This window comes from Pogona vitticeps, chromosome 1 (genome assembly GCF_051106095.1).
Source record: "Pogona vitticeps strain Pit_001003342236 chromosome 1, PviZW2.1, whole genome shotgun sequence".
Lineage (NCBI taxonomy): Eukaryota > Metazoa > Chordata > Lepidosauria > Squamata > Agamidae > Pogona > Pogona vitticeps.
Window position 1 is genome coordinate 18,784,135 of NC_135783.1, and position 21,914 is coordinate 18,806,048.

At 41.4% G+C, this 21,914-nt stretch overlaps 1 protein-coding gene across 1 annotated transcript; it reads right to left on the bottom strand.

The window, feature by feature from the left end:
* Nucleotides 1-242: 242 nt before the first annotated feature.
* MALL (mal, T cell differentiation protein like) lies at nt 243-21,303 on the bottom strand. The gene is made up of 4 exons (XM_020794737.3): nt 20,066-21,303; nt 5,828-5,995; nt 4,658-4,795; nt 243-1,754 (listed from the first exon to the last, which is right to left on the bottom strand). Exons 1-4 carry the CDS (start codon nt 20,174-20,176, stop codon nt 1,692-1,694), a joined length of 480 nt encoding a protein of 159 aa, XP_020650396.1. The 5' UTR covers nt 20,177-21,303; the 3' UTR covers nt 243-1,691.
* Between the last annotated feature and the right edge of the window lie 611 nt (nt 21,304-21,914).

Consider the following 21,914-nt stretch of genomic DNA (forward strand, 5'->3'; position numbering starts at 1 on the left):
AAGGGGCATCCATTTTGCTAGAGCAAAAGAAAGCACCAAGCAGAAAAAAAGTTTGGAACTTTTATTCGTTTTAGCAAAACAGCTTGCTCAAACCGAACCATGAACTGAACCACAAACCAGCCCAGTTCTTTTTTTCCCCCAGTTCATAGTTTGATTCATGCCCATCTCTAATCTCCAGCTCTGATTAATAAATTAACATGGGCAATCAGAAATACACAAAACTACTCAGACAACTAATAACGTTTACTCACTATCATACCTTTTTATTCAACACAGCAACAACCATTCTTCAGTCTGTCAACCTCAAGTTTCCATGTTTGCTTGTGGAGTGACACTTTTAAATGACATTCACATGCTGTTGTTCATTAATTTAAATCTCTCTAGACTGAATGATGGATTGGCTGTGTTTTTGTTGTTGATTCATTCTATATAGAATAAAATTTACATTTTTCAAAAAAAATATTTTATCTTGACAGTTGAGAAGACATATATAAGCCAGGAGGGGGGGGAATCAGGAAAGTCTGTCATATTCTCCGGGCAAAAGACAATTAACTATAACAGAGATATAAAATGAAGAAATATTTTTTTAAAAAAACATACAAGTTTACCAATAAGTTACTTTGTATTTCCCCATCAAAACAAATATCATATATAAGAAGAAGAGACAGAAAAACTTCCCATTTATCACCATTATTGAATTGTAAGAGTCTGCTCATGCACAATTTTGGGCCTGATAATATCATCATCAGAGGATGAATACCTCTCAAATTTCATAAGATTATATTTTTTTGGTCAGTGCATTCTTTGTGGAGACCATAGACATATTCTGTACAAAGAAGTTTTCTTATTTATTCTTCTGCTATACCACATCCATTAGCACAGACTTCTTTCAGATCAATAAGTCCGAAGTAAAGTTTATGAAGTGAAAAAATCAACTTATGATGACATGATGACATCGAAGGTAATATGTGATTCTCTCCTGATGAGCATTTGCACAAACAGCTGATGACTGTTGTCCAAATTCAGGATTGTCAAGCTGAACAGGCTTAATCCAAAATATGAGATAAGAGTTTTCAAGCTGTGTTGGCAACCCTAAGATTCTGGAACCTTCTAGGAGACCTCGGTCCCCATCAAACAATCTCTCTTGTGATGTGTAATTACAAGATGGTGTAACATATGCTCATATACTCAGTGTTCACATATGACCTACAAGGCTGGCCAATAGCTCTTTCTCAACCAAACGTGTTTTCTCCTGTGTTCCAGAATTTTCTACTACAACATGCTAAGGTCTCCTAGCAGGCACACAGCAGTTCCTCAGCAGAGGAGTTGGTGTAGAAAAGATTCCCTAAAGATAAAAGGTCCAGGAAACTATTTGTTAAATAAAGGAGTGTACTATTTACACAGTTTTACAATGTACTATACTGGAAACATAATTCGGGTTAATTGTGATAACTAGATCATCATGGACCATTATAATGACTCAAATAATTTTCACAGAGAGGTTGGCAGCACAGGGAATGAAAAATGTTTTTCTTTAACAAAACCTACCATCTCTTTCACCTAACATGAGAGGGTACTAAGTGCTGCATGACCCGATCTTACATAAATGTTAACAATCTGTTTTGGAACACAAATTCCAAATAGTCTTGGAGTTATCTTTGGCCTCACGTTGTTTTCTTTCCAAGCAGTTTTCAGTGGTAGTAGTTGCTGAAGGCATGCAAAATATACAGCAGCGCGGTGATGAATGCAAATATCTGAAAAGGGGAACAGAAAGATAAAAGGGTGATCCGTACTCTTTATTTTCTATATGGCATCAAGATCACACCTTTCTATACCTTTTTCTCCCTTTTTTCCCACCATGCCTTTCACTCGCCTTCCGGACCAAAGTCCAAACTATTAGGGATCTAAGACTTAAGGCGTAAAAGGCTCTGAAATTTTAATACCTTTTTACAGAACATTGTTGCTATATGGCATCAAGTACAGTGGGGTCTCTACTTAAGAACTTAATCTGTATTGGAAGGTGGTTCTCAAGTTGAAAAGTTCTTATGTTGAATCTGCATTTCCCATAGGAATGCATTGAAAAACATTTAATCCGTATCTGCTCTTTTCCGTCCATAGAAACTACAATGGAACCTCTACTTAAGAACTTAATCCGTTTTGGAATGGTGTTCTTAAGTTGAAACGTTCTTAAGTTGAAGCAAAATTTCCCATAGGAATGGACTGAAAACCAATTAATCCGTTCTGGCTGTTTTTTTTGTTATGTAGAGGTGCGTTCGTACATTGAAGCATTAGTTCCCATTGGAACTAATGCAAAGCTGGTTAATACATACTCTACCACTAGGGGGAGAATTTTTTTTAACCTAAGATGGCCTAAGGTTAAAAAAAGAGCAGGAAAGGGTTTTTTTTTCCTGTTCTTATCTTGGATTTCTGTTCTCAAGTAGAAGCAAAATTTAGCAAATGGAGCTGTTCTTAAGTTGGATTGTTCTTAAGTAGGGAGGTTCTTAAGTAGAGACCCCACTGTATTTTCCAATGCATGGAAACCCTAGCAGGGTTTTCAAGGTATATGTGAAGTTCAAGAAGTGGTTTACCATTGCCAACCCAGTGAGTTTCCATGGCAAAATACACATTTGGACCTAGATATTCTGAGTCCTGGCCCGACACTCTGTTCACTAAATCCCTGCCTCCCTTCTAGGAGGCAGCCATGTTCATTTGCAATTCAGCCTGTTGCTGTAAACTGAGAAGCAAGAGTTTTCGCATCACCTTTACCTATAAGCTGTACCATAAACTGACTGCGCATTTGAAATTTTATGTTGCTTATGGATCAGAAATGCCTTTCTGTGCCCATCAAAGGAACCCAATCTGTCGGTGGACCACGGTGCAAGTACTGTACATCTTGGACCAGTTCATCAATTGAGCTAACCAGTGGGAAATGAGTGTGATCTATTCTAATATGGTGAACTACCAACATTAAAGTACAAATGAAGTATCCTTTGACTCTTGTGTTGTGGAAACATTTCCCTGAATTCCTGTTGTGGGGGGTACCATTCCCAAGGTTGCTAAACCACATGGGTGTTCTTTCGTTTCGTTGTTTAGTCGTGTCCGACTCTTCGTGACCCCATGGACCAGAGCATGCTAGGCCCTCCTATCTTCCACTGCCTCCCGGAGTTCTGTCAATTTCATGTTGGTTGCTTCACAGACACTGTCCATCCATCTCATCCTCGGTCCTCCCCTTCTCCTCTTGCCGTCGCACTTTCCTTACATCAAGGTTTTTTCCAAGGAGTCTTCTCTTCTCATGAGACATGGGTGTTCTAGTGAGGGAAAACTCCTATCATCCTGTGGCTGCTTCTGAGGGGAGGAGCTGCCACCATTCCTCCTCTTTCTCATTATCATAAAGAGCTTGCTATAGAGGCCTTCCCTTAGGCCAATCAGAGGGCTTGATTAATTGCCTTTCTCCAGACCAACCCTAATAACATGATGTAACCATTGTCCTATCTGAACTCTGTCTACTATCTGTAATGCTGTCACTACCTGTGACCTTGTAATGTTAATAAAAGGACAGTCTCCTGGGGGCAGGGCAGACGAGAGAGACCGAGAGAGGCCAAAGGCAGAACATCACAGAAGGAGAAGACTTCTCATTCTGTAACCTTGAGTCGCCCACCAGGAGTACTGCTGGCAGACATCCATCAGTGTGTGTGGCTGACTTCTTTAATCTATTGCTAAGAGACTCTTTGCTATCCATTATCTGGTGATCACCCCAAAGCCCATCAGCCTGCTCATTGCCTGAACCCAACACCTGTGAGCATCATCAAGACACAGTTAAGCTCATTTAAACCAAGTAACCCTTTGGGTTTACTTCATCAACTGTCTCATCATTCTGCTTTCTGCATGGAACTATACAAGGAAAACTTTGGAATATAGAAGGGTGGTTGTATTTTCACCTACTAATTTAATATAACTAAACTAAGCCTATCATTCTCTCCCCTTTCCTGCTCTAGAGTAAACATGGGAGTGCTACATAGGAGATTTTCCACTTCCTTAGCCAGAACACTTTGGGTTCAATGTACTTTAACCATCATTTGCTAATCTACCTCAGACAGAAATATCCCTTGGGCAACTCTGCGCACCAGCTTTGTCCATCCGTGGCTTCCCTGGGACGGCTGACTGTGAGCTTTGAGTCACATCACATGTGAAAAAAGCCCAACTCAAATGGAGCAGGGTTAGCTCTGGCAAGCTGCATGGTGAAGCGGCTTCTGAGCTTCATGGCGCAATGGTTAAACTGTAGTAATGCAGCCGAAACTCTGCTTGTGACCCGGATTCCATCCCAGGTAGTCAGCTTGAGGTTGACTTAGCTTCCATCCTTCCAAATTCAGTAAAATTAGTACCCAGCTTGAGGGGGAGGGGATGTGTGGCCTGCATAATTAAATTATAAACCACCCCACAAGTGCTTTAAGCGCTATGGGGTGGTATATAAGCAGCACACTTTGTTTCTCCAGTGGGGCCGTGAGGGGATTTGGCAAAGTCAAAAACTGATGTCTGAATGATGCAGCAAGAATGTTTGGATCAAGTAGGGAGAAGACATTATTTGGACTCTGGTCGAATGGGGCCAGCAAGTTCCAAACCAAAATTGAAGTCTCTTTAGGATACACCGACATCTTACCGTAGCTGCAGTATTGAGTTGATAGTAGCGAGGACTATGTTCTTCTGGCACTTCGGCTTCAGAACGGATTGTTGCGTTAGCCTGTAAGACGGCAGCACTCATATAGAGAATAGAAGTGGCCCCATGATAAAGGCTGTCCTGAAAAAAACACAGCAACAGAGATTTGTCTTGATTCGGGCATTTAAAAGCACAGTGGAATTCTGTCAGACTGTCTCCCCTGACTTCTTAAAGCGGCCGCACCACAAGAGGTCAAAAGAATGTCAGCTGGGAATAAGGCCTTCCAGGTGGTGGCTCCATCCCTTTGGAACTCTCTACCACTAGATATACCCCAGGCCTCATCATAGGTTGATAAAAAGCCACAAAAGCAGAACTTTATCAAGAGGCCTTCAAAAAGATATTGCCTCTGATATAGAAATTGTAAAGGTCTGTCACCATTTGGCTTTCTTGTCTTTGTGCTACTCTGTTGAATTTCTCACTCTTTACAATCTTTTTTTATATATATTATATATTACGTCGTCACCTGGGGGTGATTGTTGCTGTTGGGGGTGATAGTCTTGAGGTAGGCTTAATTTTTTTTTAATGTTCACCTCCCAAAGTAGTGAGTTCTCACTGTTAGGAGGTATAAAAATCAAATCAAATCAAATCAAAATATTAAATATATTAAATCAATATATTAAATATATATATTAAATATATTAAATATATATTAATATATATATTAAATATGGTGGTACCATAAACGTTGTGGCGTCCTAAAGACTAACATAATATATTCATTGAGAAGATGAAGATTAGAAATAATACATTTGGGCCCCCTTATCCGCAGTATCAGTATCCACTGATTCACTTATCCATGGTCTGAATATATTAAAAATACTAAAAGAAAAATCCTCAAAATATATATTTTTAATGACGAAGTTATCAGAACTGTCCACAAGAGAGACTCAGAAACCATGCTATGTATAACATTTATTCTTAAAATATCATTCACTATAATCTGTGTTTTTCAGCATCTTTGACGGGGCTTAGAACCGAGCCCTCACAAATAAAGGGCTCGGTTCTAAGTACTGTATATTTATTGTCATAAAGAGCAGCACGGAAACTCCAGTCTGCTAAAGCTTTGCCCTTGGCAGATCTACACAACGCAATGAGTCTTTTCCCCCCTCTTACCAGAATTTTCCAGGATTCATACTTTCTGTGGAAGCCAAACAGGTAGGCCATCAGGAGTAGGAGGGAGATGACAAAAGATGAGACCGAAACATACATAACCCATCCTTGCAGCAAAGGGAAATACACGGTAGTAGCCGCTACAAGGATCCAGACCCAGCAGCCGAAGATCTGTAAAGCAGAGAATTTTTTAAAAAAAACAATTATAATAAGCATCATCAGGTTGTTCATACCATAACAGCTTGGTTCTGTTGTGCCAAATTGTAAAGGCTTCCAGATATGGCCTGCTCCAGTTCTATTGTGGTGTTGTTCAGACGGTGAGTGGCTAAATATGTATTAAATCAGGAGGACCTGCAACAAAACGATGCAGCATGAAGTATTGTTCAGAGTTGGCACAACCGACTTGCAGAGTAGCATCAGTCATTATAGACATTACAGATTAGAAGGAGGCATTTCTCTCATCTCAGTGTGTGTGTGTGTGTGTGTGTGTGTGTGTGTGCGTGCGTGCGTGTGTGCGTGCGTGCGTGCGTGCGTGCGTGTGTGCAAATCAGATCACTTTGTTTTGCAATTGATCTTTGAGACTGAGGTTTGGAATTCCTTTAAATCATTTCACAAACACAAATCACATCTCTCCTGGACTAACATGTTTTCCGGCCTAATCATGGGCTAGCTATACATTAGTTTCTGTGCTCTGTTGTCTTTCTGTGGCCATTGGCCATTCTCAGTATCCACTGGGCTGTTTGGGAGATTCTCCCTCTTAAAGACTATTTCTGCAAATGTCAGGACTCCCCTGAGCCTCTGATCCCTCCCCTGTGTATAAGGGTTGATGTACTGCATATTGGTTTTGGCTTCCTAAAACCACTTACAAGCTGAAATCTTGTTGCTTACAGTAGCAAGTCACACTAGAGTAGGCCTATTGAATCAATGAAGATTTGGTGAGTCAAGTCCTCTATAAGCTCCATTAATTCAAATGGGCCTGCTGTAGTTGCAACTTAGCATATTTTTCCATCTATAAGACTATACTTTTGTCTAAAATCTTTAGACTAAAAATTGAGGGTTGTCTTATACACAGAAGCTGAAGAGAGAATAAAAACAAGTGGAGGGGAAAGCAGAGATCAAAGCGATCCCGCAGCGCTTTGATCCCTTTCCCCCTACACTTGCTAAGCCCCACTTAGATTTCTTAATTTTGGATTAGAAAAGTGGGGGTGTCTTATACATGGGTGCATCTTATACAGAGAAAAATGCAGTACTTCATCGTAGTTAGTCACAAAACTAGGCCAATTTGAATCTTACTGAGGAGCTGATTCAGCAAATCTCCATTGAGTCTATGGGCCTATGGTAGTGTGACTTACTATGCTAAACAACAGGATATCAGCCATAGTTTGGATGTCCAAAAGACAGAGAAGAAATGGAACCCAAAACAAAATATAACAGACAGAGTGCGATTGTTCACAATTCTATACTCCAGCATGTCAATGTTCATTTAACATACTCCCTTTTCTATCTGTTAGCAGACACTCGATATAGTGTTACTAGTGAGCAAGCCTGAGCAGGTTCTTGATGAGGAGAGTTTAAGTGTTTTTCCTAAATATTTATGTACTGTATTGCCACAAATCTCTCCAAAGCTTGCTGAGACTTCCCTCTTGTGGATGTGTGGCACCACTGCATTTCCAAAAGAACAGGACCTCTGTATGTAACAGACAGATAACAGTGGATGGACAACTGAAGTTGTACAATTCCCAGAAGCCTTAGCCAGCATAGCCAATAATGAGGGCTGATAGAAGTTGCAGTCCAGCAGTATCTGGACGGCTATCTTTGCTTGTCCGGTAAATAAAATTCTCACCCAACCTAGCCAGACTTGTACCAGTTTGCATCTACAAAGGGAAATCCATGATGTTTGGTTCGTTGTTGTTGGTATCCAGTGTGTGTGAGAGACACGTTGTGTTGCATCTCTGTGTTGTGTGTCTCTTACTTCCTTATATTTGCAGTTTCTTAGTTGTTCACATTTTCCTTCAAATGGAAGCAACTGAATTTTGCTGAGGTGGTATGTTGCCAATCTCTATAAATGGTCAGAATGTTTTCAGTGGAATTCTGTTACTTTTCCCAGGATGTCAAAGTAAAATTGGAGACCAGCAAGTTGCCAGTATGGCAGATAATAGCCTTTATTCTGACCTACTGGATCCCTGCACTTGCAGGAATAGTAAATCACTTGGGTACCATTTTACTGGCTGAGCAAAATGCTATGAACATGAAGTGCTGGTGAACTAAGTTGGTCAGGTACCAATTTGCTTTATCTACATTTCAGGACTATTGGGGGTATTTTTGTTTTTGTTTTCTTATCAGTTGTTTACCTCCACATTCAAGAGTTAGATATGAAAGAGGTTCTTCTGCAAGACCACGTTATTTTACCTTGACCTTGCCTTCAGACTTGGTTGGGGAGTTGGTTGATTGCCCTGGAGTGACCTTTAGGAAACTGCTGTTCAAACTTCATTTTTAAAGCACAATGAACATGTTCATGATCGCCTTAATTATTTCAAAGCAATGTGTGCTGCTTATATATCACTTAAAGGACTTTCGGGGTGGTTTAGAATTTAATTATGCAGGCTACACATTGCCCCTCATTGTAAAAGCTCAGTACTCAATTTACAGTGGTGCCTCGCATTACGATGTTAATTCATTCCAGCGAAATCGCTGTAGAACGAAAACATCGTAAAGCGAAATTAAAAAGCCCATAGAAACGCATTAAAACCCGATTAATGCGTTCATATGGGCTTGAAACTCACTGTCCAGCCAAGATCCTCCATAGCACGGCCGTTTTCGCTGCTAATAAAGCAAGGAATCCATCCCAGAAAAGAGCGGGGAGCCATTTTTTTTTAACTCATCAACCATTTTGAAACTGCCAATCAGCTGGCCAAAAATCGTCATTTTGCGAGAATCGGTTCCCGAAGCAGGGAACCGATCATCGCAAAGTGAAATTCCCCCATAGGAAACATCGTTTTGCGATCGCTTTTGCGGTCACTAAAACTTCGTCGTAATGCGATTTCGTCATGCGAGGCACCACTGTATTGACCCTGAGTCAGCTACCTGAGTTCATCACAATCAAACTCAGGCCCTGAGCAGAGTCTTGACTACAGTACTGTAATTTAAGCACAAAGCTCTTGACACTCTATTTTAAACACTTGATACATTCAAGATTTCAAACCTTGACCACCACAGGCATCCATGACATGGAGGGAAATGTGGCCCTCCAGTTGCAGTTGACCTACATCTCCCATGTATCCAAGCCACTACAGCCAATGGTGAGGGATTTAGAAAGTTTGCAATCCCTTAATATCGCCACAGGATGTGGTGGCGCTGCGGGTTAAACCGCAGAAGCCTCTGTGCTGCAAGGTCAGAAGACCAAGCAGTCGTAAGATTGAATCCATGCAACGGAGTGAGCTCTCATCACTTGTCCTAGCTCCTGCCAACCTGGCAGTTCAAAAGTATGTAAATGCAAGTAGATAAATAGGTACCACCACCACGGCGGAAAGGTAACAGCGTTCCGTGTCTAGTCATGCTGGCCACGTGACCACGGAAACTATCTATGGACAAATGCTGGCTCTACGGCTTGGAAACGAGGATGAGCACCATGCCCTAAAGTTGGACACGGCTGGACTAAATGTCAAGGGGAACCTTTATCTTACCTAATATCTTAAAGTGCACATATTCCCTACCCATGGAATATCAGTGATGGTCATACCACAGCAATAAAATATTAATCATTCTTCTAGCCCAATGAATGGAGCAGCAGAACATGTATATGTTGTGGTTCATGTGCGATGAATACAGAACATGCAAACATATCAGCAGTTATTCCTCTGAAGACATGGTGTACCTCTACCAATGGACAGGGAATGGCATTTTTTAGTATAAGAAAAATAGTCCAGCTCAATTGCCAATAATCAATTTGTTTTTCATATATTTACCTTGAAGGTATATATCCTTCAGCCATTAACAAGCAAATGTCAACACAATTAAATCTCCCTGCCAACCACTCTTGCAATTTCCTGTCTGGGCCTTTCATTACATCTGTAGACTCTAACCGATTTGATTGCATCTTAACATTATTCCTGTTTATCTTGACTTTTATCTTGACACTGGAATGCATAAATGAGCACTCTCAATGTTCCGTGCTAATTTAACTGTAACAGGCATATGTTGGACAAAGAAGCGAAGCAAGATCGGAATGTTACTGTCGCGTCTCAGTCATTCTTCAAGTTCAGGTCACCTTTTGCTTTACCACTTTTTAAGCAAGCTCAAAATATTACAGAGCACAGTTTGCTGTCCTCTGAAGATGCCAGCCACAGAGACTGGCGAAACATTAGGAAGAACAACTTTCAGAACACGGCCAAGAAGCCCAAAAAACCCACAACAACCATTAGATCCCGGCCTTGAAAGCCTTCGCGAATACACTCAAAATATTAGATTTTTATCCATCAGTCTCAACAAGCAAGAAAAAAGGGTGAGTATTTAAAGGCGGGGGAAGCCTCTAATGTCAAAAGCTGTGTGTGCAAAATTCCATCACTATGTGCTTTGATCCAAAGATTCTTTACTGAAGCCTTGCAAATACTTTGCGCATGCACACACACATACACAAAATTACTGAAATCCAAGCCAATTCATTGCAAGCAGGACAGAGCATAAGAATGGTAGTTATCCATGCTAAAAGGGGGAAAGCGTAAAAGGAATTCTGGTGCCTCTAAGCAAATTAGCTCCCCAGCACTCCACATCCCTCTACTCTGAACACTAAGAAAACTTGTGAGATTTCACCCTCCTTTGAAACATTTAGACTTCAGCCTGAATGAATGAAATAAAAGTCCATTTTTAATTTTAGGGATGTACTGACACTAATTAAGCTGGGCAAAATCCTACACCTGGCTCTTACCACTATGATTAATATCAGTTAGAATCCCTGTATCTCTTATCATAAGCATGCTTTGAAGAAACAGATTCTCATCTTTATTGTTCCTTTATCTTAATTGCAGTGGTAGCTTGTTCTGTGAAAATCAACATGGCAATGAACAGGTTTGCTTAAATGATAAAATGTGGATAAAATCCCCCCCCCCAAAAAAAATTAGCTGAATACCTCTGCTTTAGGTCTCTGGCTGCAGAGCCAGAGGTTAGGAGTTCTATTCCCTACCAAGGCCTCTTGTGAGTAGAGCCAGCCTGGGTGGCCTTGGGCAAGCTGCACAGTCCCAGGACTCCCCCCATAAGACGGGAATATCAAACCACTTCTGAGTACTCTCTACCTCGAAAATCTTTAAAAGAGTTGTCATAAATCAAAATTGACCTGGTAGTACATAATCATCACTGCAATCACTTGTTCTACTTCCTCACAGGTGCAAGCACCCCTAAAATGTGTGCATGACAGAGGCTGTTTAGAGGCTGTTGGGTTTGCTTTGTCCTAAATCTGTAGTCTGTGCACATATACTGGATCTAGTTCCTGCCGAATGTAATGGGAATTCTTTATTGGTAAACTTGCACTGGATTTTGGCTTTAAAAAGATGACTGACATGATTGAACAGTAGGACCACGGTATCCACTGGGAATTGGTTCCATGCCACCACTTCTAACAGATACGGAAAACCATGGATGAAAGCAAACTCTCTCTATATCATTGTTTCTGGTTCCCTAGTGGCCAGTTCTGGTAATTACAACATGGAAATGTACGTATTTTTTAAAAATCATTTAATGTTTTTCATATTTTCATACCATAGATAAATGAAACTGTAGATACTGACCCGCAGGTATGAAGGTCCTACTGTATAAGCTTGTCTGTTTGCCCTACCTTGATTTTCTTGCTGTTTCTCTGTCATTTCCCTATGTCAGCATTTACAATGAAAGCCACTTGGAACAGCGACTTCTCCCCTTGTATTTCTAAAGCACCATGCGTAATAATACTGATGATAAGACATTAGTTCACCCTCTGCATTATCTGTGCAACGCTGGTTTCTTATGTTTGTATTTTGATATATGTCTTTTCCCACATTGTTCCATTTCACAAACTATGGCAGCTATGCTTAAATGTGTTCAGGATGGGATGGATGTTGCTGGAACAGATTAGGTGGCATACAAGTCGAATGGATGGATGGATGGATGGATGGATGGATGGATGGATGGATGGATGGATGGATGGATGGATGGATGGATGGATGGATGGATGGATGGATGGATGGATGGATGGATGGATGGATGGATGACTCCTGTGGTCTGCAGCCTTCGATCTGCTACCAAAAATCTACTTTAGAGCACAGGGGGGGGGGGGGACGTACTGGCCAAATACATGAGATAGGAGAGGAAAGGGTATCTGCTTGCATGAGCAAGGATCCAGTCACACAAAATCAGATATAACCCAGTAATCCCATCCACATCTGTAAGAATAGCTTATCATAATATATCATCATGACATTTCCCATGATATTATTTCTAATCCCAATGGCCATTGCTTCCTTGTGTCTTCATCTAACAAGATGGAAGGGTGAGCAAAGATACTCAGAAAGCTACTGTTTTCCTTTTGCAGTGCTAAAAAGATATATATTAGCTCTCCATGTTGGAAATGGACTGAAGAGACTTGTATCTGCCACGGAAAGTACTGCAGCACTGCATCCCAAGGCCAGCCTGGGCATCTGACAGAGTAGGGCAACTTCCTCTCAAGTGGCGGATGCAGCCCTGGCAGCTCCACAGCCATCCTTTCCACGTCACTGTAGCTTTTATACTCTTTTGGAGGACAAAGTGACATGGCTTGCTTGTGGAGGACCTTGTCCTGCCACCAGCATTCCTGTAAGATTCAGTTTACTTCATGCACATCCAGTTCGTCTCCATACATGAAATGGAAGGAATGGCTGCCGTCTTGCTTTTTGCCTCAAGAAGCAAAATATCTTTTGTCGGTCCTCTCTAACACCAAGTTCTTCCTCATAATTAGCATTGCCTGAATGAGTCTTAAATGTCCCAAATACAAAGAACAGCATGAGCGTAGGCCTACCCACAACAGGCAACTCACGTGTAATTGTGCCATTAACCAGAGCTGACAAAATTGTGAATCCAGCCTATACCCGTTGCATAGAACAATAGTTCCCAATCTTGGGTCCCCAGATGTTCCTGAGCTAAAACTCCCGGAAGCCTTCACCACTAGTTGTGCTGGGAGTTGTAGTCCGAGAACATCTGGGCACGCAAGGTTGGGACTCAAGGTTGGGAACCACCGACATAGAACAAGGCACATTTTTCCTGACAAGGCGGGCTTGGATACACCTAGCTTCTGTTTTTTATACTATGTGAATTTTTAAATTCTATTTACAGAGTACACAGTAATGGCACATTTTCCTCATTCTTTGTTACCAAGGTAACACATGCCCTCACCCACTTCTGCTCTGTCTTCTGTGCTGCTTTTTTTCTTCCCCTTCAAGGTCTCTCCACTCAAAATCTATTGAACTGGACTCTGAGGAATACAGTACAAACATTTCGGCTGTTTGACGAACTGAAACTTACAAATCACTGGTGTTTAAAACAACAGCTGCCATCGTCTCAACAGCAATCAGGCTTTTATTCTGCACAAGGCAGTCTTCATGTAGCAACAACATTTCAGAAACAGTAAATTAAGGAGATTTTCCTCACAAACTGAAGAAAATACTAGTTTGAGTTAAGGTGGTGTTTTTTTCCTTTTTGTGCTCTAAAAGGACTCTCTCTCTGCCATCAAGTTAAGGCTGCGGGCCTGTTCTTTAAAAAGGGAGAACCCTGTAAACCTTCTGTTTTATTATTTTTGGCCATGGCTAATGGGCATTGGAATCCTAACAATAACCAGAAAACTACACATACCCCATAGAGTGGATTGGAGGAATTCTCCGTGTATATGTTTTCAGCAGGTCACTTATTCAAAGCACTAACTGGCTAGTTCCCTGTGAAAATACCTCCTTGCTTATTTGTTTTATTTCAAAATGGTTTACTTCACAAACTACTTCATGGCACACACATACCTGGGTATAGGGGGATAAGCTTTAACGGCAGTCCACCTTGTAATACCACTGTGGTGGGAAGGAAGCTGCTCCTTCCTCCTGTACGACCCAGTGAAGATCTCTATTTCAGCATTTTTGAAGTGTTGGACTGTGACTTACAAAATCCAGTTCTAGTCCCCACTAATCAGTGATGAGTGATAGTGGAGGCTGGAAGGGTTCAAGCCCTTAGACTTTCAGTTAGCTGGGACAAAGATGTCACTTGCCTGTGCAAATCGCTTTCCTGTTTCCTCTGAGCTTAGCTGCCATCTTCACAGCAGCAAGATAAGAAATTGGCTGTCTCAGGATCAGTATACTGGTACAGGCTTTCTCTGTTATAATGCAAAGAATTGAGGGTAGTTTGGCAATTAAGAGCCATTAGTTTTGCAAAAGATCCACTCCGCTATCTTCATATGGACTAGTCCAGCTGTCTGCATCTTGGGGCTCTCCTTTGGGCCGGTGGCTATAATGAGCCCCTGTACAATACTTCCACATTACCACTCACTGGGGGACCTTCGGATATTGTGATGCCTAGCTAAAATTCAGGAAAAAGGAAATTAGCAGCATCAAAACAAGAAAAAAAATCTGTGGTTATAATTAGGGCATATTTCATATCATTTATGAAAATATTTCATTTTGAGCAGAGTTTCCGTATTATTGTTCAATCATCAATCCGAATGGAGATTGCAGCCAAGAAATTAGAAGATTAAGACCTGGAAGAGTGGCTGTGAATGAATAAGAATTAATCTTCCAGTGTAAGGACAAAATCAAGGCCAAAATCTTTCACACTTGAGTCCAGTTGTCATGAACCAACTTCCAGATAGCTTCACCTGGATGACTGAGAATCTCCACAGATATCTTTCACCCTGAGGTATTTCCAATTAGTACAGTGGGAATCATGCTAGGGATTTATGCTGATATGATTTGTGTAAATCATCACATTGAGTTGCAGCTAATTAATAAGTTGCTGCTCACATGCTTAGGTGTGCTAATTGTGCCACTTGGTGTACATCGAGAAATGGGAATGGGCAACTTATTAAGTATTTATTTACAATATTTTAGCCGCACCATTGCCAGTGGCACTTTGCTGTCACAGAGGCACTTTGCTGTCACAGTTTACTCAGTTACACTTACACCAGCATAAATCCTCAGGTGTGAATGCTGGACAATGAAGAAAGCTCACAGGGGGGTTGAGGAGAAACAATTCATCCAAAATGTGACACTGGAGAAGAGCAGTACGGACACCACGAACCACCGGAAAGGAAGCTAGACTGAATCAGGTGAAGATATCTTATTTCAAATCTATCACGAGGAGACAAGGCTCAATGGCAATTAGGCAGGGGAAAGGGGAAAGTAATAGGAAAAGAAGACTTGGAGGGCGATAGATTGACTTAAAGAGAGCCACAGCCTTGAGTTTGCAAGACTTTTTGTAGGACTTTTTAGGGGGTCACCAATTCATCAGTCAGAAGCAAATAACAACACCACAAATCTTCCAGATTATTAATTCCAAAGTAACAATATGGCCACACAATTTTCTCTGGACTTTAGTTCCTGGATAACTATTTAGAAGCTGCTGTAAAAACATTGGCACATATTTTGCAGAGGTGTGTCCAGAACGTCCTCCAACTTAAATACTAAGAACTGAAGGGGGGGGGGGAAACGGACCAAAACTGACACTGAACTTTTCATATCCACCGACAGGTGCTTTATAAGTTCTGCTTACTCAGCCCGATACTCTCATTGAGGGCTGATGAGCAAAGATCGTTCTCAAGGGAGGGAGTGGTCCACCCTCCTTGTTGAGAAGCAATCAGACAGGTTCTCAGGGCCAGGGAGGGGTAATGCTATGTTTATCTTTAGAAAACACAAAATTTAAAATCAGACTCTCGGTGCCTCAGATGTACGTAACAGAGTTATGTACTATTTCAAAAGGATTTTCTTAAGAATGTAGTTGTGTTTTCTTAGATTTTATTCCTAAAAGGCAAGTTCCTTAAGAATAATCACAGACTGCAGTCTCTAGGAAAACAAGGAGAAATGAAGAGTATAAGGGAGAGAAGAACATTTCTGAGAAACTGGGGAGTTTGGAGACTTTGGGGCAGGCTGCACGGAGTCTTCTAAGCGGGATCGCTTGGTGGCTCCTACAGTGCTTAGGCAAAACACCTAGGGTGGCTGCCCTTACTCTACCAGTTCTGAGAAGATCAAAGCCCTTCTATTAGCATCTATTACTCCTTGTGATCCATGCCTCTGAGAAGCCTTCAAACAAAGCAAGAAAGCCCTCTCAACATCTTGCATCCAGAAGCACAAAGCTTCTGACCATTTTTAGCCATCACAAGCAACCATCTTGAGATGTCTGATTTTGCTATAGTAATACGTACAGTAGTTACATCCTTCTTGGATTTACCTCCGTGCACCCTGTGTGGGACTGCTTTCAAACACTGTTTGGAAGCTTCAACAGGTACAAAAGGCTGCAGCCAGGCTGTTGACCAGTGTTGGTCAGGAGGAGCATATAATTCTCCTGCTATAGCAGCTTCACTGGCTGCCAGTCTGTTTCCAAGCCCTATTCTGGGTTTATGACCTGTAAACCCAGGGTCCAGGCCAGCTTGGGTCCAGGCTGTCTGAGGATTGCACTGTGAATCTGTATTCCCTCTAAGAACTCTGAGGTGTGCTCCCACGTCTGCATGCAGTTCAGATAACCACTACCTGGCTGCAGCTGGCTATGAGAAAGGGGAAGAAACAGTGTCTACACATGCCTAAATAACTAAATCAAGGCACAGAAACAAAAGAAATGTTCTGGGGTGAGGAGAGAGCGTGCAAACCATCTCCCTACCTAGAACATCCTGTTTTCCTTCACAAGTCTTGCTTCCTTCTCCCCTTGCTCCATTCTAGCTTCAGCTATTTCCCACATCATTCTGAGTGAACTGCCTTCTCTTCCCTTCAAGCTCTGAACGCAACATTTAGGCAGGAAGGCAGACACTCATAGAATATCATAGTCATAATCCTACGTTTGACTTCTGATGTGAAATAGTTTCGTTGGGTGTGATTAAGGCCTGGTCAGAGAACAAAGTCTCCTTTCCACTCTTTTGCAGTATTTTTCATGCCTGTTTGCAGCTATTATTCCTTTGATTTGCCTCCGCGCCATCTCTTTATCTGAAAGTGTATGACCCACCACACTCTCAAATGAACATTCCAAAACAGTGAGGTCATAAGGTGTGCTAGTCAGATTACAGGAGCACAAGGTTTCCATTCTACAAAGCAGCGGCTGCGTCTTGCTGTTATTATTACTCTTTGGTCACTTCCGCCAATTAGCTATTACTATTTATTTATTTATTTATTTATTTATTTATTGGACTTATATACTGCCCCATAGCGCTACAAGCACTCTCCGGGCAGTTTACAATTTTAATTATACAGGCTACACATTGCCCCCCCAGCAAGCTGGGTACTCATTTTACCGACCTCGGAAGGATGGAAGGCTGAGTCAACCTTGAGCCGGCTACCTGGGATTTGAACCCCAGGTCGTGAGCACAGTTTTAGCTGCAGTACAGCGTTTTAACCACTGTGCCACGAGGCTCTGTGGCGCTACTACTGCTGCAACTTTGGCTAAATATGACCACCAATAATATCCAGAAGCTATTTGCTTTCATCAAAGGCAAAGTCTGAAGAATTAAAATCCACCCCCCCCATATAGTTCACAGGCATTGCAGAGTGAGCAAAACAATGGGATGAGAGGGTACAACTCCCCCCCCCAAAAAAAAACCCTCTAATAATCTTGTAGTGTTTGGCAGCTATGGCTTTTGGGAAGTCCTGGTCCTCTAGTCCCTCTTAATCCTCTCTAGTCTTTCACCTGTAAAACACCTCTAATTAAATCCTTCATGATTTAATTCCCAAGGCCAGCCATGAATCTTAACTGGTGATTGTATTATTGTGTTAGGGCTTAACTGCTGATAACTCTCCCAAACAGAAAGTCCAACATGTCATTATATGTTCTAGCAAATCAGCCTCTAGGAGATAAAAAATTAAGAATGGAGGAATGGTTCCCCAACTCCTGGATGAACCAGATTGAGGGCTCTAATGCAATGTTAGCGGCTGCTCAGTTTTCTTAGCCGGGCCACACTGCCTGAATAATCCAATCTGACCAGCTGTGCTTCCATCAACAGGAGCCAATGGTTAAGTGTGGTTCTGAGAGTTCAGAATCTGAATTTTGAACAAGATAACTGTGGGTGTGTAGATGCCCCGTGGTCTGATCCAGGCTTGAATAAGAGCAAGCAGATAGGCACCCAACCCATAATGTGCCCTTTTAGGGACACTCCACCCAGTCCTTGCCTGGGTCCATGATGAAACATCTGCATTTTTTAAAAACCTCCATTAAAAACTCAAATTCCCATGAATAGGGAAAAAATGAACATGATCTGGGAAGTGCTACACAACACTATTAATTTCAGAGATGTCATAACTGAAGGAGTTTACTTCTCTTCACAGAAACCCTTCTAGCAACAGTGTGAATGTCAGCAGGTGGTGGAATGATTTATGCAACCACAAAGAAATTGGGGGGCGAGAGGGGAGAGATTGACCCCAACACACTAAATCTGATCCAGCCAACCAAAGCCTATGTGAGAAGACTTTTTGTCATCATGTTTGAGGTTACGGAAGTTTTGGCAGAATGGTAGGATAGAAACAAACAAATCAATCAATCAATCAAATATTACAATTATGTATAATATATTTGTATACCTAATGTAAAATATATGTATAATATATTTGTATACCTAATAGACTGCCCAGATTCAGTTCCCAGCTTCCCCAATTAAAAGTGGCAAGTGATGATGCAGAGAGTGTAGTAGATACAAGGCTGGATTAGAAGTCGGGAGACTTGGACTCCAATTCTCATCCAATTGTGGAGACTCAGTGGGGAGATGGCCATGGTAAACGACTCTTTGAGCACCTTACACACCCTGTTAGGGTTGCCACAAGTCAGACACAACTTGAAGGCAGACAATAGCAACCTGAAGCAGTCTCCAGCATGCTTCCTGACAGCAAGGGCCCAAAGCCTCTAGCCCTACTCTTAGAACTTCTCACCAAACAGGGAGTATGCAACAACACACTGCCAAAACCAGAATCCACAGAAATTTCTTCCTACTAGAGAAACAAAAAAGGGATACAGACTAAGCTCTGGAAAATCTGTATCAGCATCCCCTCCCCTCCTGTGTATCTGCTAGATGTGTTGAGCTACAACTCCCAATATGGCCAGTTTTAGCCTAATATATCTAGAAGCTGCCCGGCAGGCACAGGGAGGTTGATCTATACAGTCAGTGATCCAAATTGACTCACAGGCTTGGCTTTCCTTCCTCAATGCGCTGAGACTGACCTTCCAGGGATGGTGCTTTCCAGAGAGTTACAGTTTTATTTCCTTTGGCTTCCTTTCTAGATGCCCATTTAAAATAAAGCAATTCTTATGTTGTGGCACCTTAAAAGTAGTGGGTCTTCTTTGGCGCAGGTTTTTGAGGGCTACAGGATACTACTTCAGATATACAGTATAGCATACTGTCTCTAGGGGTGAAATCTATTAGTTTACCTGCTGAGACTGAACTCTATGCATCTCAAGAAGTAAGCTGCATGAACACTTATGTCAGATAAAATTTGCTAGTCTTTAAAGTGCCCCTTTAAATAACAAAGACTCTTTGTCATTTTTCTTGCAATAACCTGAAAAGGCTGCTCCTCTGGAAATTTCTGCCCCTGAAGCAAATTTGCCATTAGAATTTATCTGATAGAAATGTAACTTTGATAGTTTCCTAAACATGAACTGACATTCTCACCTTCCACAGTAATTCAAAAACGCAACTTATTAAAAGTACTGTGACAAAGATGGATGGCATCAGCCATTAGACAAGCACTCCAATGGGAGTTAATACATGCAGCTTCTGAGCCAGTTAGATACATATGTGGAAGCTTAGTTAAGTGAGTAGCTTTTCTCATCTAGAACCATGGCTTTTATTTATTATCTATAGCATATTCTCTCTCTCTCTCTCTCTCTCTCTCTCTCTCTCTCTGTGTGTGTGTATACAGACACTTAATAAGTGTCAAGCAAGTTGCAAATATCACTAGCTGTTATTCCTCAGCAAATATGTATAGTAGGGAAGCAAACATTTATGGAGTCTCTTTTTAAAAGTTCAGTAGGTACATTAGTTATCTATAATAATTTCAAAACAGTATTTGGACTTACCAGCTCTGGCAAAATAAAGGCATATGGAATTGTTCTGAAAATTTCCAGTCCAGAAGGAATATATTCAGGTGCTGGGGTGATGGCAGATGGTCCTGTAGTTTTGTTATCCATTTCTATGCAAATCTGAAAAGCTAGACTTACAACTCCGCTACACTTATCTATCTCTGCAGCACAACTGTTGGCATGCGAAGCTTAAAATACTATCCACTGACACACCCATATGGGACGTCAAGGGTGAAACTAGTTCCAACTTGGCAGGTAGCTGCAGTCATCACAGAATAATCATCAACTCTGCTCAGACTAATAAAGCCCAACACAGAGGGTTCAGAGATCAAATATTCTATGGAGAGAAGAAAAGGAGGGGACATGGGTGGATGCCCATTTCACTTGCAAGGCTCTGTGCTTTCAGAATCCAAAGCTGCTTAACAGGGTCATTTTACTGGAAAAGATGTCTTCATCTCATTGGGTTTCAAGCCATCTGATTACAAAGAGAAACTTTTAAACATTAGCTGTGATTTATTCTGTAAGACTGCAAATTTTAGAAAATGCATTTTTTAAAAAAGAACAATTTCATCCCTGTTTTATATTTAAACTTAAATTTGGAATGTCTCTGTTGCATGGTCCAGGTTAAGAAAAGCAGGCTGCTCAGCTGCTCCAGCCAGCAGAAAAATAACAGCTGATCGGAACGATCCACGACGTCTTCCCCAGGTTTGCAAAGGCACAGTGAGGAAGATTTTACTACTGGTTCAAAACTCATGTGCCAACCCTTCCGTGGAACAAATATGGAAACTCATGCCTGAAATGGGGACCAAAGTATCAAGACAAAGGGCAGGAGAGGAAGGGGGAAAAGAGCTGTCACTCTTAACACGTTCTCCAGCCCTTATCCCTGCTTTTTTAAAAAAAAGACAAATACAAGTGGTTTACTTGGAAGTTAAGAACAGATATGATTGCAGCAGTTGGTTGTAGACCTAATTAGTCATCTGATTTTCAGGAAAATACCCAACGTTCATTTCATCTTGACATTATCATTCTGTGTGCTACAAAATAATGTCAACGATTAACAGATTTATACTGCACTGGACCACACATCCATTCGCTGAAAGAATTAGGTGGGTGCAGTAGAGTACATTAGATGTTTAGAGGAAAACATGCGTAGTACATTACGTTCCTTGCAGATGGTGGGGTAAACCAACCTAGTTAAGTGTTCTCTTTAGGATGACATAATAGATCTAGCTGTCTCTATTCCTTCTGCTGCACGTAGGGAAAACACCAAGCAGGAGACCCCTCTGAAATGCATCGGAATGGAAGGACTGTAAAACTTTCGGCCTTCTATGTTTTGAACTTTTGCTCTCATCAACCTAATCCAACATAGCCAATAGCAAAGGATTATGGGAGCTGGAGTAATAAAACCTTTGAAAGGCCAGAGATTCCCTGTTCCCTCCCCAATATAAGCAGGGCTCTCTTCAGACAGACCAATGTCCATATAGTTGAGTGTCCTGTTCTGAACACTGGCCAGCAATATGCCTTTGGCAGACCTACAAATAGCACTATAAAAGGCACCAACTATCCTTTCAGGTCAAGCCATTAGAATTCAGATGGAGCACCAAAGCTTGCAGTGCTGCAAAGATTATATAGAAAGAAGTACTGCAATCCTTACCACTGATGTTTTCCCTGTCTTTCTCTACTTTGCTAATCATAATGTTGTGATGATATGTACACTACTGAAGATACCATTCTTTTCAGAGAATGCAGTATAAACTTTTTAAACAACCTAAAATGGGTCCACATGTGTTTTTCTTTCAGTGTATTTACCTTTCTCTGGAAGTTACTATAAACCAAAATAGTATAT